The 15,183-nt window shown below is 41.3% G+C and overlaps 1 protein-coding gene across 1 annotated transcript; it reads right to left on the minus strand.

Moving 5' to 3' along the window:
- Nucleotides 1-12,358: 12,358 nt before the first annotated feature.
- On the minus strand, nt 12,359-14,470 carry LOC133005820 (kinesin-like protein KIF3A). Its single transcript, XM_061075613.1, has one exon. It carries the CDS (start codon nt 14,468-14,470, stop codon nt 12,359-12,361), a length of 2,112 nt encoding a protein of 703 aa, XP_060931596.1.
- Nucleotides 14,471-15,183: the final 713 nt, after the last annotated feature.

The raw sequence follows: 15,183 nt of genomic DNA on the forward strand, positions 1-15,183 counted from the left end.
ATGGCAAAACTAAATATTGTTTTGTAGCTGAAGAAGAAACTAAATTATAGATATATATATATATATATAAAATTGGTTTTCCAATTAATTTTCTGTTGATCAAGCTGCTAATCATTCCCTATGAAAATGTTAATGTAAAATGACAACTGGCTAATAAATCACTGTTAAACTTGTCCATACAATTATTCTAATAATAATAAAACTCCAGTAGAAGTTGGGCTGTACTTTCTGCTTGAGATGGGACATCTTTTAGCATTGGTGCACTCAGCTGTGTTTGGCAGTTTAGCACCAAGGAGCGTTGGATCTGTCGCAGTTTTGGATATTTATATTTTGAGGTTTGGCGCAGGTTTCAGGGGATGTGGACTCTGAATGATTTGGACTTCGAATTCAGTCCATTTAGTAGCTTTGGACTAGTCTTAGCCCAGCTGGGATGATTTTGGCACATTGTTTATGACTAGTCTGGCGTTAGTGCAGTCATCAGACAAACTCGATTTGGGTCCCTATTTGGCTACGCTCACCACTATGCAAAAAGATTCACAATGAGAAGTGGCCCTTCGACAGCGCACAAAAAGGACAGGAGAAAAACGTTTGTCCTCACAAGCCCGACAGAACAACAAAAAACCAACACGCAATGGCATCAAGCCTGACACAGGTGTTTAACCTTACTAACCGCCAAGCTCTAGTTTACAAGCTCAAAGTCTGTGTGGCTGTTTAGCATGAGAATGATGAGATCTGATAAAGGGAGTTTAGAGAGGACTGATGAATGTGTGGCTTTGAAGCGGTTGTTGTGTGATCATGTGCAGATGAGAGCGTAGGAGGTGTTGTGTGTGTGTGTGTGTGTGTGTGCGTGCACTTGTCTGCATCGGTGCTGATGTGGGTGACATTTTTGCACAGAGCTTTAACAACAAGCAACTGGGGCTTCTTTCTCCAAATCCTAAAACATCAAGCTCAGCCCGATGGTTTAGTCCTGCTTCCACTGCATACGTGTGTGTGTGTGTGTGAAACAGAGGACATCGCTCTCCACACACTCTGCATGATTTCACCACTCAGCACATACACCGTGGATCCATCACCTTAGCAACCATTCGATTGAAAGATGATGAATCATGCCAAAGACTGCTAATTTCTTTGCAGTTGTCAAACATGAACAATGGGCAGTAAGAAGGAGTCATATAAAACGTCACCACGGACAAAATGTTGTGTGGTGTTGTGTGTGTGAACTCGGATGACTACCATAAAGAGAGAGGAACGGGGGGGGGGGGGGGGGGGGCGGATTTGTCGGAGAATTGTCGGACAGTGATAGAAAAAAAGAGACTTCTGACTGAACAGAAGGAAAAAGAAATCTACCCATCAGCTGGCAGTGGAGGCTTTTGTTTTTGACTCACAATACAAGTATGTATATTAAAAGATATAGTCTAGGTCCAAGCGCAAATACATTTCAGACGCCCGGCTTACCACAGTCTGACCATTGCTCCGATACCTGATCTATTAAGGTGAGAGTGGACGGTGTGGATGCAGTATGCTCTGATATCGTGCAGGTGAATGAAGCTGTAACAACACCTATGACCTCATGGTCTCTGCACCTTAAGGTGACTGAATGTCCTCGGATGCTACTTATTAATAGAGGTATTTTGTTTTCACGGGGTGTGTGTGTGTGTGTGTGAGAGGGCCACCTGATCTACAGTGAGCTCCAATAGACTGAAAATGTTTGAGAAATTCCACTCTTACTTATATGGCCCTCTTTACATGAATTTAGTGATGATATTATGTTACTAAATCAGCAACAATAGGCAAATGTTGCTCCAGTCGATTGCTGGGGAGTCCGTGATAATGCAGACTGCAGAATGTGGAGGCTTCTGTCAAGCAGAAGGTTAACAGCTCCCACTGCTGGTGAAAACATTATGTGCAGCGAAAGAGATTTGTAGTGAAATAGCTGTTATGTGAAGCTTTGACTTATTCACAAAATTATGTTTCTTTTTACTTTAAATTGAAAGCAGTGATTCCTCATGTTGTGGGTAAATATATTTTCATCAAATTATACCTAAACATGGGCCTATAGAATAACTAAATAAAGATCTGTATTTACTATCTGTGTACCAGTTGACTAAGGGGGAAATTAGCACTGAAATAATAAATGTAATTTTGAAAAATGATTATTCATTTACGCCATTCAGCTGCCTCCCTTCTGTTCGGTATCTGTCCTGCTCATGCGACCTCTACTACCTTTTATCCTTCACATGGGTTCCTCTCCCATTAGAATGTGTACTCATTCTGTAGACTTAACTTAAAGTAAATAGTAAATAACTGGATTCCTCAGTTCACATCAATAGCAATTTTTTCATAGTGTTTCTTTCATTTTTAAACAACAGACATGATGCTAAAAAGTATCTGATTCCAGCCTCTTACTTTTGAAGATGCTGTGTTCGGTGCTGGAAAGTTGTGGTAAACGTTTTTATACCTTTGTTTTTATGCTTTGTAGACCAACCAATTCATCCAAAAAATGATTGTCAAATTAATTGATCATGAATTGTTCATAGGTGCAGGTCTATACACTAAAAACAAGGGAAACTATCTCACTCACATATCTAAACACCCAATAAAACAAAAGGTTTGCTGATTGCATCTTTGCAGATGTGAGAATTTGTATGTTCCAGCTTCTAAACTACTGGACTACTTGACATATATGATAGTAAAGTGAATTTCTTTTGGGGTTTGTTGGTCGGACAAAACAAGAGCTTCAGCTGTGGGAAATCACAACAGGCGATATTATCTGACGTTTTATCAGCCACAACAAATAATTGATGAATGGAAAAACATGTTTACATTCTTCAAAGTGTATTTGACACAGTTTTCACTGTTTGGACACTGAAACTCTTAAGATCCTCAACAACAGCTGGACTTATTTTTCGCTCTTGCAGGCCTGATGAAATATAACCGTCTGTGTGAAATGTATGTGGGAGCTGGTGGTGTGGAAGGTGCCATGTCCTGGTCACAGCGTTCCCTCCTCTCTACTGGTCACTCAGCAAGAGACTTCCTGTGGGCAGAGTGAGAGAGCATCACACTCAGCCCACACATTTGTCCTCTAAACACAGACATCTTCACATGAAAAAAAACCTGATCAGACAGTAAGGCCATGGCTTTTTGAAATTAAAGTCACATTTTTTGAAAACACATGTTATAACCGATTATAACCAATAGAGTCTCATTACTCTGTCTAAAAGTATCTAGGATAGGCAACCACGTACGACCCCAGTGACTTGAAAGCATTCTAACCCTCCTGATACCGAGGCTGAAGAGTTAATGCTCCAATAGAAAATGTCGGCGGCACTGACAGTAAAATATACAGTCCTTGTTTTCTCTGTAAAATGTAAAGTCAGTATTCTTGTGTGCTGTTGATAAAATTTAGAATAGTTTTCCCTCCAGATTCTAGGCAGGAACAATATATCTCCTGTGCGTCTTTACATTTCTCGTAGGAGAAAGTCATACATTATTCATCTTGGTGTATTATTCATAAGTGAGGCCCTTGTTGGAGGCATCTATGAGCTCAAGGTGGATTCTTTAAAGACACCACAATACTGTCCATTTTTAGTTTGGTATTTAATGGAGGAAGGAACACAAAAATAACTTTGGCTTCCTGCTTAGTCTAAGAAATGCACAATAAAATACCAGAAACCAGTGAAAAAAACATGATTCATGACTTTAGGATGGGGTGGGCTCTATACCCTGTTCTGCAACTTCCTCAGATACAGGGGGGCTTAGTCCGGTCTGACTGACTTGATTGACTTCTTAGAAGGTACTGATCAATGCAAGATCCGTGCTCTCTTTCGATCAAGCAGGTCTTTTTCTTGGCAGATTCTTTTCCTTTGTTAGCTTCTTGTCTTCTTGCCCTCCTCTTTGCCGTGTGTTCTGCTAGTGAGTCGTATTCCTCCCTCACTCTTGCCAACTCTGGGGGTATTTTAGCTTTTGCACCTCTGTTTATTACTGTATTAATAGAATGAATAAAGGTAAACTTTATTTACCAAATTCATGATGGATGGAGAACAGTCTTCACTCAATCACGTTTAGTTCGGGCGTTTCAGATTGTTCACCTGAGCTTATATGGAGGGTTTGTATGTGAGAAGGCAAATGTAAATTTTTCCCCTGCCGGCCCCTGGTAAAAACGATGAGATCTCAAGTGGGATCGAGTGAGAATACAGCATGATATTGTCTAGAAATTCACAGCAAGTGGGGAGCGTGTTGAAGACATTTCTTACAAGGGACAATCGAAAAACTGTAAAAAACAAAGAGAACACTGATTTCTTCAGATGAAAAATAAGTGTCTTATACAAGAAGACGCCAAAAAAGATGTAAACTTGGAAGGACAAGATTTAAGAGCTTTTGAAGACAATGGCCAACACCGGCATCGATAGGCTGTAATGAAAAACATTTGATCCCTGAAGCAGCATATTTAGATCATATCCTGCCTTCTGCAGGCTCCGAACAATAAAGTCCATGTACTTCATGTCTGAAAACGTCTGTAATAAAAGATAAATTGAAACGACACTGACCTACAGATCTGTGCAAAAGTGTACTAACTTTAACTTCCTGAAGATGGCAGCAAAACTCAGTAGGTCTTGACTTTCAGTTCTTCCCTTTATATGTAATGACAATGATAGTAAGAAACCATAATGCTTTATTTCATTTTTTCTTGAAAATACTAGAATTTTATGCTTATGATACATCTGGTATTATGGTTCACATGCATCTATAAAATGCATTTACATGAAAAGGCAGTGTGAATGATGAACTACTGAAATGCTTTGCTGAATCAAGCTAAACTGTATGAAGTATAGCAGAAAATAAATTGAACACAGCTGAATATGAACTGAATTAGGTACAAGTACACAACTGAAGACTTGTCCCTAACATCCGCTTACATCCAATAACATCAACTGGTGGTAGGCATCAAATAGTGCGTTAGAATTCACAGGGGACATTCAGTGTTTAGTTTAAAAGGGCATAGAGGTAATGATGTCTGATCCACTGAGCAGGCCACTGGTCAGATTTACCCTTAGCCTCAGCATACCCTGGCCCTAACCCTTCAAACATACGAGGGAAATCACCATCTCTTTCTCTATTCTAAAAAGAAGAATAGTTTGAAAAGAACTATATAACTGAAAGTTCAAATTAGTGGAAGTAGAAAGTTGAACCGAATTTATGAATTAAAAGAAAAACTTGGGGCATTAAAAACATTTCTTTTTACAACTGATTTAAATAGAACAAAAAAGATACTGAGAGAGGGACTGAGAGAGACAGTTCATTTGAGTTCATGTGGAGGCGATCTTTCCATGCACACGGAAGCGGTAAAGACATGTATATTCAGCTTGTCCCCAGTTACTGAGGATATGCATCTCCACACAACGGTAGATTTCATCAGTTGGGTTCTGGTACCAGGGCACAGAAGAAAAGAGGAGAATGGAGAGGAAAAAAGAAGACAAATATTCAATTGGGATGAGTGAGTGGGATAGAGTTGGATACAGAGAAATAATCAAACAGACATAAACTTTACTGCTTTCTAACATTCAAAACTTAACGAGAACAAGCCATGTGCTATGTTCAGGCCTAGACTTGTTATATAGAACAGAAGAAGTTCAGGTTCTACATTTCTTTTTCATGGTGTCGTTGTCTGTATAGATTTGATAATTTGCACTTACAGGCAGCTCGAACGTCTGCGTGGACTCGCCATTCTGATTGTAGGTGAATGTTCCAAGAAGAGTTTTCTTCTCTGAGATCTCTCTCATTCCCTGGGAGAGTAATAATACATTAGAGTTGCGACTATTGTATGTGATTCAACTTTTTCTCCAAGGTTTAAACACAGAGGATAGGACGTCTGCAGTGCCTCGTATAATGGATTTCAACTAATAGTATTGGGAGCACTCACATAGATTTCAAAGGCTTTGGGCGCGGACTTGATGCTGCCAGTGGGTGAGTTGTAGCGTGATACGTGGTCCACTGTCACGTGCGTAATCTTCACAGGATGAGAGAGGGTGATGGCAAGATTTCCCTTGGCACCAGGGAATGACCAACACCTCCCTGGGAGCAGTGGTGCCAGACCCTGGGGAGAGAGGAGATGCAATTAGGAAATAATATCCCCTTGTATGAAACTAATAGTCACCGACTTGCAGTGAACAATACCCAACCCCACAGAAGATACAAAGAATACAGGTCGGGAGGTGGTCATTCATTATACCTGAATAACGGTCCGTGGGCTCACATTGACTGTCAAAATTGTGAAACCAAACAGGGTCACAAACTCCCTACTACCCCGATAGGTCTCCGAACACCTGGAAGGGATCACCCTGGCACCTGCAGAGAGAAACACAAAAATGGGTCATTTGTGTGAATGCTGAGTCATCATTCTGCAAGAATGGTACAAGAATGGTCACACTGAGATTAAAGAAGTGATAATTATAACTGATATGTGATGCTGATGACTAAATCTGTAATGCAGTAGCATTCACTTAAGACAAGTAACAGTGACATGGAGATATTCCTGACCTTGAATCTCGAGGGCAAAGTCAGCCATTTTGTCAGCCTTGGAACGTGCACTTCCTTTGTCCTCAAGCATGAATACGTCCTGCTCCTGATAGACATTCAAATGGTACATAATTAATTTGTATCGACATTTGTGACATCTAGAGTCAATAAGTAGTCTTGGAGATGATCTAGATCTAGAGGATATCTCCATCTACCTTGATGTGGTAACTGAGCCACTTCTCTATGGCCTGTTGGAGCTCTGGGGTTAGTTGGTTGTTGACAGGAGCCGGTGGTTTGACCCGCTGGTAAAGCAACAAGAAAGTTGCAGTCACATTTCAGTCACACCATCTCAAAGAAACACAACAGCAGGTTTGAAGTAAAGAAGATCTGACTGTGTGTGTCTGTCACTGGCCGACGTCTCTAGCAGAACTGTTACCATTTCATTCTTAACCTCCACAGCTTTGATCCTGTCACCAAGTCCGGATATCAACCCGATCAAGTCCTGCATGTCTAGATTTATCATCTCCTTGATCTGAGGTAGAAAGATATGGTCAGAGTGAATAGTTGTCTCTGCATTCGGGCTACATTTTTCCAACTTTACTAGTTTCTCAGCACGAACTTAAATCCTGTATAATTTCACATGGATGTAACTAACTTGGACCAAAGACCTTTTTTCAATTTTTCAAAGGAAATTGTATTTTTAGGTGTAGAGTTGCAGAATTCGTCAGTACTGGCAGTGGTGTGTAATTGTAAAAATATAGTGTGTCAAATCTAGATCAGGGACTACTCTACCAGAGCACTACTATATTGATCAATAATATAGGAAAATGTAAATGAAGAAATTCATGATTTACACAAGGGTATAGTTTGAGAATCTGAATTCCTCAGAAGCTAAATAGAAATTATAACACAAATAAACAGTGAGTGACATGTAGGTGATCTGCAGTTGAGTCCTACCTCCACAGCAGAATCAAGCTGGGAGTTGGGTTGAAGAGGTAGAAACTTTGGCAGTTTAAAATCCACAAAATGGGTCAACATGGGAAAGAGTAACCAAACACCTGGAGAAAACAAGGGGGACAGTTCTTAGAGCTCCAAAGGTCTGAGAGAACAGCAAGTAGTCTCCTTGCCAGATGACCTGCAAACTTAAATCTTATAAAATTCCAATGCCACTTACATAGAGATATGAGGATGAGAAGGAAAAGCAGACCACAGGTCTTCTTCATGGGACTGCTGGCTGAATTGTTCACGTTAGGACAAGGTAAAAAAGGAGATTCTTAGAAATCCACTTAACAATGCCAGTAAAACAAGCACAAGTGTGAGCTTGAAGCATACATCAACTAAACCAAAACCCAAACTTAAACACATCCACCATCAACTTACCTAACTCTCTCACAAGCGTCATCATTGATCTAGCTTTGACACCCATCAGTGAGAGTGATGCTGCAAAAAATATAATATATCAGATTATTTTACAATAATATATGATATCATGTTATATTTTACAATGCCGAATAATTTTTTCACTCACTCATCGGAAAAAATAAGGCTGTGGTGATTGCTCTCATGTATCCAGAACTAGGAGCTGAACCCTTTTTGCTGGGACTGTTGGTCATTCTGTAGGTGCAGATAGTGCGGTTACTCCTCATTGTGCTGGCAGTTGTGGTACTCCTGGTAGTACTGGCATTATTGTCAAGGGGCGGCCTGCACAGGGTCTCAGACATCAAGAACCTTGAGTGCGATCGCATGGTGTCATATGGTACCAATGGAGGATAACTGTCTAGATAGACAGAAACAAAATTCTGTTCATTTTTTTAGGCTTTGGCTTTCTTTTTGTGAATTACAACATACATTTACATCTTCAAGCGTCTTTACAATTTACTAATTACAAAAGAGAACCAAAGGAATACTGGTTGAACTAGGTGATAGAACTTTACACTACTTTGTTGCAGGAAATTGTCACTTTTTAAATCTAGAAAAAAACACTGCACACAAATTCGCAATTTATCTAACCATAAGACGGGGCTGCAGGGGTGGGTGGTTGGGCTGCAGGGCTCGGTGGCCTGTAGCTGATTGCTAGAGTAGTACTCTTGGACGTGCAGGGCAGATTGCTCCCGTCCCTCTTCTTGAAAACCCTTTAAAAACACAGACACACGCACAGTTGAAGAAATTGACAGTAGAGAATAGACAAATGTTGAATTCAAGCTTGACACACACACATAGTGTTACGGACCTGACAAGGTTCTCACGGTAGGATATATTTGACGGACAATGCTCATCTGATTCCTTATTTGTGTAGTAGCCACTGGCCCTCAGTCGGGCACTCTTACGAGGCATGACTGAAAGACGGAGAGAAACAAGATATGAATTATCGCACAGTTTTACACGCCGTTAAACTGCACGGTACTGTATATGCTGGCAGGAGGTAAGTTCGCTACATAAATATGTAACTGACGATTTTCTTTGCTGCATGGAGCTGAAAAAGTGTCCATCTATGATGATCCCTTAGTAAAGTATTTTGCTTATCAAATGTGTAGCTGATGACATGCTTTGCTTTTCCTTCAGTTAACTTGCCTAAAATTATTTCCTTTGAATAGTACACTGGAGCTGCTTTTACTGTAAAGCATAAATGTTTATCAAAGGAATGTGATGTCACCAGGCCCTTGTGTGATGTCACCACTACAGAAAAAGCTGAGAGAGATAATTAGCAGAATATGAATATTGAACACAGCTGAAAATTAACTGTTATTTAAATAGGTTAAAAATAATTGCATAGCAAAAAATAAAGTGTGAATCTAAGTGTTATAGTAGAAGAGTTAACATTTTAATTAGGTACTTAAAGAAAATCAAGACTGTAATGAATTCACAAAAACTGTTTAACAACAGAATCAAACACGCCAATGCCGTGTTTGTTTGATTAGTTCAAATTTAATGGAATTTGAAAGTTAAAGAAAAGTGAAAGAAAAAAACTGCATGTAGTTCATGTAGTTCGCTATATAATACAGTTCACTACTACATGTGGTAATCAATGATGTCACTGATGAATAAATTCCAGCCAGGCATCTTTTGGTGAAACAGCTGTTGAACCAGGTGTGGGTCCTGGGAAGTTCCTCAGGGTTTAGCTTCTGGTTCTTCCGTGCTCAATGCAGTAAGACCCATTTTTACTCAATCAATTAGACTGGGTCTGAGTTTCTTCTTCAGACGACTCCTCTATGTCACCAAAGAAGCCTCACTTTATTTAGGAGAGCCTGATTCCAAAACACACCGACAACTCCAGCTTGATCCTGTGGAACGTCTTCAACGTTTTTCAGGCCAAGGACCCCCAAACTGGTCGAGAGATGGAGCAGGGACCCCCTACTATATATATTGTATAAAATTGTGTTTATATTAAACTGGGCCTAGTGCCATGTATAAACATAGCTACCCTGTTATTGTGCATTCAATACTAAGTTATTCAAATATTACACGGGTTCATATATTCATGTTTTTAATTTAAACATGTGCAAGGTACAGGGTGGCCATGCCACTGCCATTTATAAACATACATCTTGCATACAACACTGAGCTATTAAAGTAATTCACAGATTCATGTTTTTATTTTAAACATACATGTAGAAGAGACAGTGTATCCTCAAGCCATCTGTGGATGGCACACATACTCCCAGATTAGTGAGATGTCGGGCCCTGATGGGTAGCACACAACTTATCTAACCTTTGACAGATGAGGTTGTCAGGCAGAGGGTCAAATCAGCCTCACAATGTTGGATGCATGTTAATGTGTATTTAAAGACATTTACATTCGTGGAAAAACATTGGTTGGAAAATTTAAAAAAAATTATAAATAAAATAAAAAATTGTCCCAACCATTTTAAAGGAAACGGTTTAGGTACTGTGTCATTTGCGAAATCCAGACTGGAATTGATCAAAAATTATATAATTTTGACACAGAGCTAAAAGTTTGATTAGTACCACCTTATCAAGAATTCTGGATATTAAGGGGGTTTTGAAATTGGCCGATAATTCTGTGGGAATGATTGGTCAAGATTTGGCTTTTTCAGTAAAGGCTGAATGCTGGCTTTCTTAAAATGATCAGGAACACAGCCAGAAGACAGTGAGCAATTAATAAGTCTAAGAAAGCTAAGCCCAACAGTACTGATTACTTCTTTTAGGAGTGAGGTGGGTAGGATGTCGAGAGTCACAGTGTCAATGAGTTTAGGAAGAGAAACTTGCTTAAAATTACTAAGGAGAATGGCACAGGCAGCATGCTTTGTGATATTTGGAATTTCAGTGGTAGCTGGTACAATATTAGCTTTGATGTCAACGGACCAGGATAAAACTCCTGTGTGTTCACATGGCAGGAGTGAGCCTGAGCTGCTTCCAAGCAGTGTGTAGAAGCCAAAAGTGATGATTGTGCAGGTGAGCTATGTGAGGAGCGAGCAAACTCACATTTGGATGGCTCACAACAGGTCAATATGCCAAAAGGCGCTGTTTTCATAGAGTGATGCTGAGATGCGAGATCAAGGGCTGCAGACTGATTAATTAAGTTTGTCGGAAAAACAAGAAATCAGTATAACCGAAGTTAAGACTTAATCTGTGTGGCATTAATATAAACACCACTGTTGACGATGGTTATTAGACATCATCTTCTTGTCCAGAGTGAAGAGATTTGTTTTTAGCTTGCAGCAGAAGATGTGTAGACCTTCTGTTGTCCTGATGTCAATGGGGACCTCGTTCCACAATTTGGGAGCCAGGACAGCTAACAGTTGTGATTTTGTTGAGTGGCCAGCTGTCCCTCACAGTGAGGAAGCAGCAAGCCGATTGGCCAATGCAGAGCGGAGTTGATGGCTGGGGTTCAAGGTTTAACCATGTCCTGGATGCAGACTGGACCTGATTAGTTCCCAGCACGGTACGCAAGTACCAGTATCTTGAAGTGGTGACGGGCAGCCACTGGTAACCAGCGAATGGAGCGGAGGAGTGGTGTCGTGTTAGTGAACTTAGGTACCATATTTTCCTCACTATAGGGCGCACTTAAAAGCCTTTAATTTTCTCAAAAACGACAGTGCGCCTTATAATCTGGAGCGCCTTATATATGGATTAATTCTGGTTGTGTTTACTGACCTCGAAGCGATTTTGTGTGGTACACGGTGCTCTGTCAAAATGTTTTAGTACGACTATGGTAAACTACAAAGCCACACCGCTTGCAGCATTACGGCTACCGTAGTCAGGAGCCACAAATCTCCGTCCATATTGATCTGCGACTCCATGCGCGCCCATCTCACCGATGCTGTCAAAAACAAAGTGAAGCAAATTAATTCTGAGCTTGCCATCATTCCGGGTGGATTAACTAAAGAACTCCAGCCGCTAGATATTGGTGTCAACAGGGCGTTCAAAGTTGAACTGCGAGCTGCGTGGGGGCAGTGGATGACAGAAGGCGAACACAAATTCACCAAGACAGGGAGACAGCGCCGGGCGACTTATGCTACTATCTGCCAATGGATCGTGGATGCCTGGGCTAAGGTATCAGTCTCAACACGTTTAATAAAGTTTGACTGACTGACTGTTTTGTTTCGCTTAATGCGCCTTATAGTCTTGTGCGCTTTATATATGAAAAAAGATCGAAAATAGAACATTCATTGACAGTGCGCTTTATAATCCAGTGCGCCCTATAGTGCGGAAAATACGGTAGTTTGAAGACCAGTCGTGCAGCTGCATTCTGGATGAGCTGCAGAGGTTCAATGGCATTAGCAGGCGGACCAGCCAGCAGAGTGCTGCGGCAGTCTAGGCGTGAGATGACAAAAGCCTGGACCAGAACCAAAATTATGTTAAACAGTAACTTCTGAAGGCTTTACTTCAGAAGGGATTCGAGCAGAGCGTCCGAGTTTGCAGATCTTTTCTTTCGTCCAGTCTTGGGTGGACCACTCTTGCTACTTTTAGAGGTTCTGGGCCTCTCTAGCTTCATCAGTGACTGCTGCTTGCTCTCCTCTGTGTAGGCCAAATACAAATGAGACAGATCCACCTGAATAGGATCTTTTTCTTTTTTATCTGGAGCAGGAGTCTCTTTTCTCATATTGTTGCCAGTGAATGCCACACATTTCAGCTGCCACTCTCCAATGTCTTCATTCCAATGCGTATGACTCTCTATCATCTCCTGGAATTCCTGGGGAATAACCTTGTCTATAATGAGCATCTCGAGCCAGAGTTCTCTACTGAGCTGGTTGATGTTCTCCAGGAGGCCATCGACCTCTCTGTGATTTTCTTGATGTAGATCTGCCATTTCTGATTGAGCAGCCATCACCATGGTCCAAACTTTCTTTAGTTTCTTGGTCTTTCCTTGAGCCTCCTCCTGCAGACTTGTGTATTTCTCTTCTATATCCAGGCGTTCTTGTTCTTTCTCCTCCAGCTCCCTCCGCAGCTGCTCTGCCCTCCTGCGACGTTCTTCGAGTTCATTGTTGGACTCCTGCAAAAGTTTTTCTTGCTCTTCAGCCTTGGCCAAGAGATCCACACCACCCACAATCACCTTCTTCTCTAAAGCTGACAGTTTCTCCAGCAGAAGTTGATGCTCGTGCTGGGCTTTAAGCAGGTCCTTCCCTCTCTTCTCCAGCTCTGCTCTTGCCTTGTTTCTCTCCTCTTCCTCCATGTCCAGCTTGGATTCCAGGGCTTTTCTCTCCTCTTCGATCTTTGCCAGCATCTCTACCATCTTCTCTGGAGAAAGCTTCTTCCTGCCTCTTCTCCTGCATACCACTCCTGCCCTCCCTCCTTCATCATAACCTTCATCCATCTCATTTGTTCCACTCCCCTCAGACCCTAAGATCTCTTCACCCTCCTGTAGTTTCTTCTTCAGCTCCTCAATCTCCTTCTGAAACTGGCGTAGCAGGGCATCCTTAGGATCTTCATTGATCCTGGCTTTGTTCTTGATGTTTTTAGCCCTATTGGTGTAGCGCAGGGTACTGATGGTCTCATCGTAGTTATAGTCTGCAGGGCCTATATTTGCACACATCATGGTCTTCGAGTTGCCTCCGAGTGAATCCTGCAGTAAACGGGTCAGTTTGGAGTTCCTGTAGGGAATGTGTTTGCTCTTGCCATCCACCAGGGCAGAGATGACGTTACCAAGTGTGGAGAGGGAGAGATTGATCTTTGTTGCTTCCTTTAAACGCTGACCCGTGGCTCCAGTCTTTCCCTGTCTTTCTGAACCTGCTAGGTCAACTAAATTAAGTTTTCCCATGTGCATATGCTGATTTCCATCTACACCCTTCTCACTGCACTCAATGGTGATGGTGAAGATAGCATGAGAACGTGAGCTTTGTTCATTCATGTTTGTGGCACCGACAGACCGGTTCTTGTGTCCCATTGTCATAATCCTGTCCATGTCGTCAGCAATGTTTACAACATAAGAAGATAGATCTTTGATATACACGCCAACATCTGGCCTTTCTTTCACCTCAAGCCTCTGTAGCTGATCCTTGCCCAGCAAGTCCCTCACTTTCTCGTTGTAAATCTCTAGATATGAAACACTGACCAAAAACCTGGTATCCCCCTCTGCCTTGGCAATGTGACCAAAAATATGGGCAAAAGAGTTTGGGATAATCCCTCTTAGCTCTGGCACTGCTCTCACTCCCTCCATGGTGAAGGTTTTTCCTGTGCCAGTTTGCCCATATGCAAAAATGGTGCCGTTGTAACCCTCAAATACTGAGTCGATGATGGGTCGGGCTGTTAGATTGTAGACATCGAGCTGTTTGCTGTCTGGTCCAAACACAGTGTCAAAGGTGAAGGTCTTGGGGGGCTTATTAGGATTATCCAGCTTGTTGACTGTTATGGTCCCATGGATCTCATCCACCACGATGACCTGTTTGTGGGCCATCATTTTCTCTTTCTGGTTTAGGGGACGACATCTTACCACCACCTTGACATTATCACTGACCTCCTGCTTGTCATGTTTCTCAAGCTTATTACTCGCCATGGTGAGCCTGCTCAGAGGAGATTATAATAGGTGTTGTGATCTTCATTGGACACAAGGTTATCCAAATAATGTACATGCCAGCGTAGTGTCCGGTTATCAAAGAAATGTGATTATAGCACATATTAAAGGTATATTATGGTGCCACTATACAAAGATCAAAGTCATGCCACTATCAAATGTAATGTGTTGTCATGAGAAGGCATGTGATGACTCCAGAAAAAGCTGAATATTTTCAAAATATAAATATTTTTTAAATATATACATATTAAAGAACTTGCCACACAACTCTTTGGACTCTGGCCTTATCACAGTCTTCTGTGGCTGCATGTAATCCCAAACTGATACCATGGTGTTGATATAGGGGCCGGCTATGTTGACCCGTTAACATTTGTTTGTGGAACACTCTTATTCTGGTCACTGGAGTTGGCTTTTTAAGACATGAATGAATGATTGTCCAATATCACGGATGGTATCTAAACATCTGAAGTACCTGGACATTTGCACTGAAGTGTGTAGTATGTATAGCTCATAAACTAAAATATTCTCAATATTGTTTTAACTGGATAGTAGTTTATTCAGGGTGATATGTGCACTAGGATGCTGATGATTCTCTGCTGGTCAATGGAGAACATTGTTGAATTTCTTATGGAAATGTTCTTATGCCCTTGTGTTGCTGTCTCAGATTAAATATTTCCAACGATCATTAAAGACTC

The sequence above is a fragment of the Limanda limanda genome, chromosome 7, assembly GCF_963576545.1.
Source record: "Limanda limanda chromosome 7, fLimLim1.1, whole genome shotgun sequence".
In the NCBI taxonomy this organism is placed as follows: Eukaryota; Metazoa; Chordata; class Actinopteri; order Pleuronectiformes; family Pleuronectidae; genus Limanda; species Limanda limanda.

Excerpts from the sequence above, each read along its gene's own strand:
- LOC133005820 (XM_061075613.1), bottom strand. The coding sequence starts at position 14,470 with ATGGCGAGTAATAAGCTTGAGAAACATGACAAGCAGGAGGTCAGTGAT.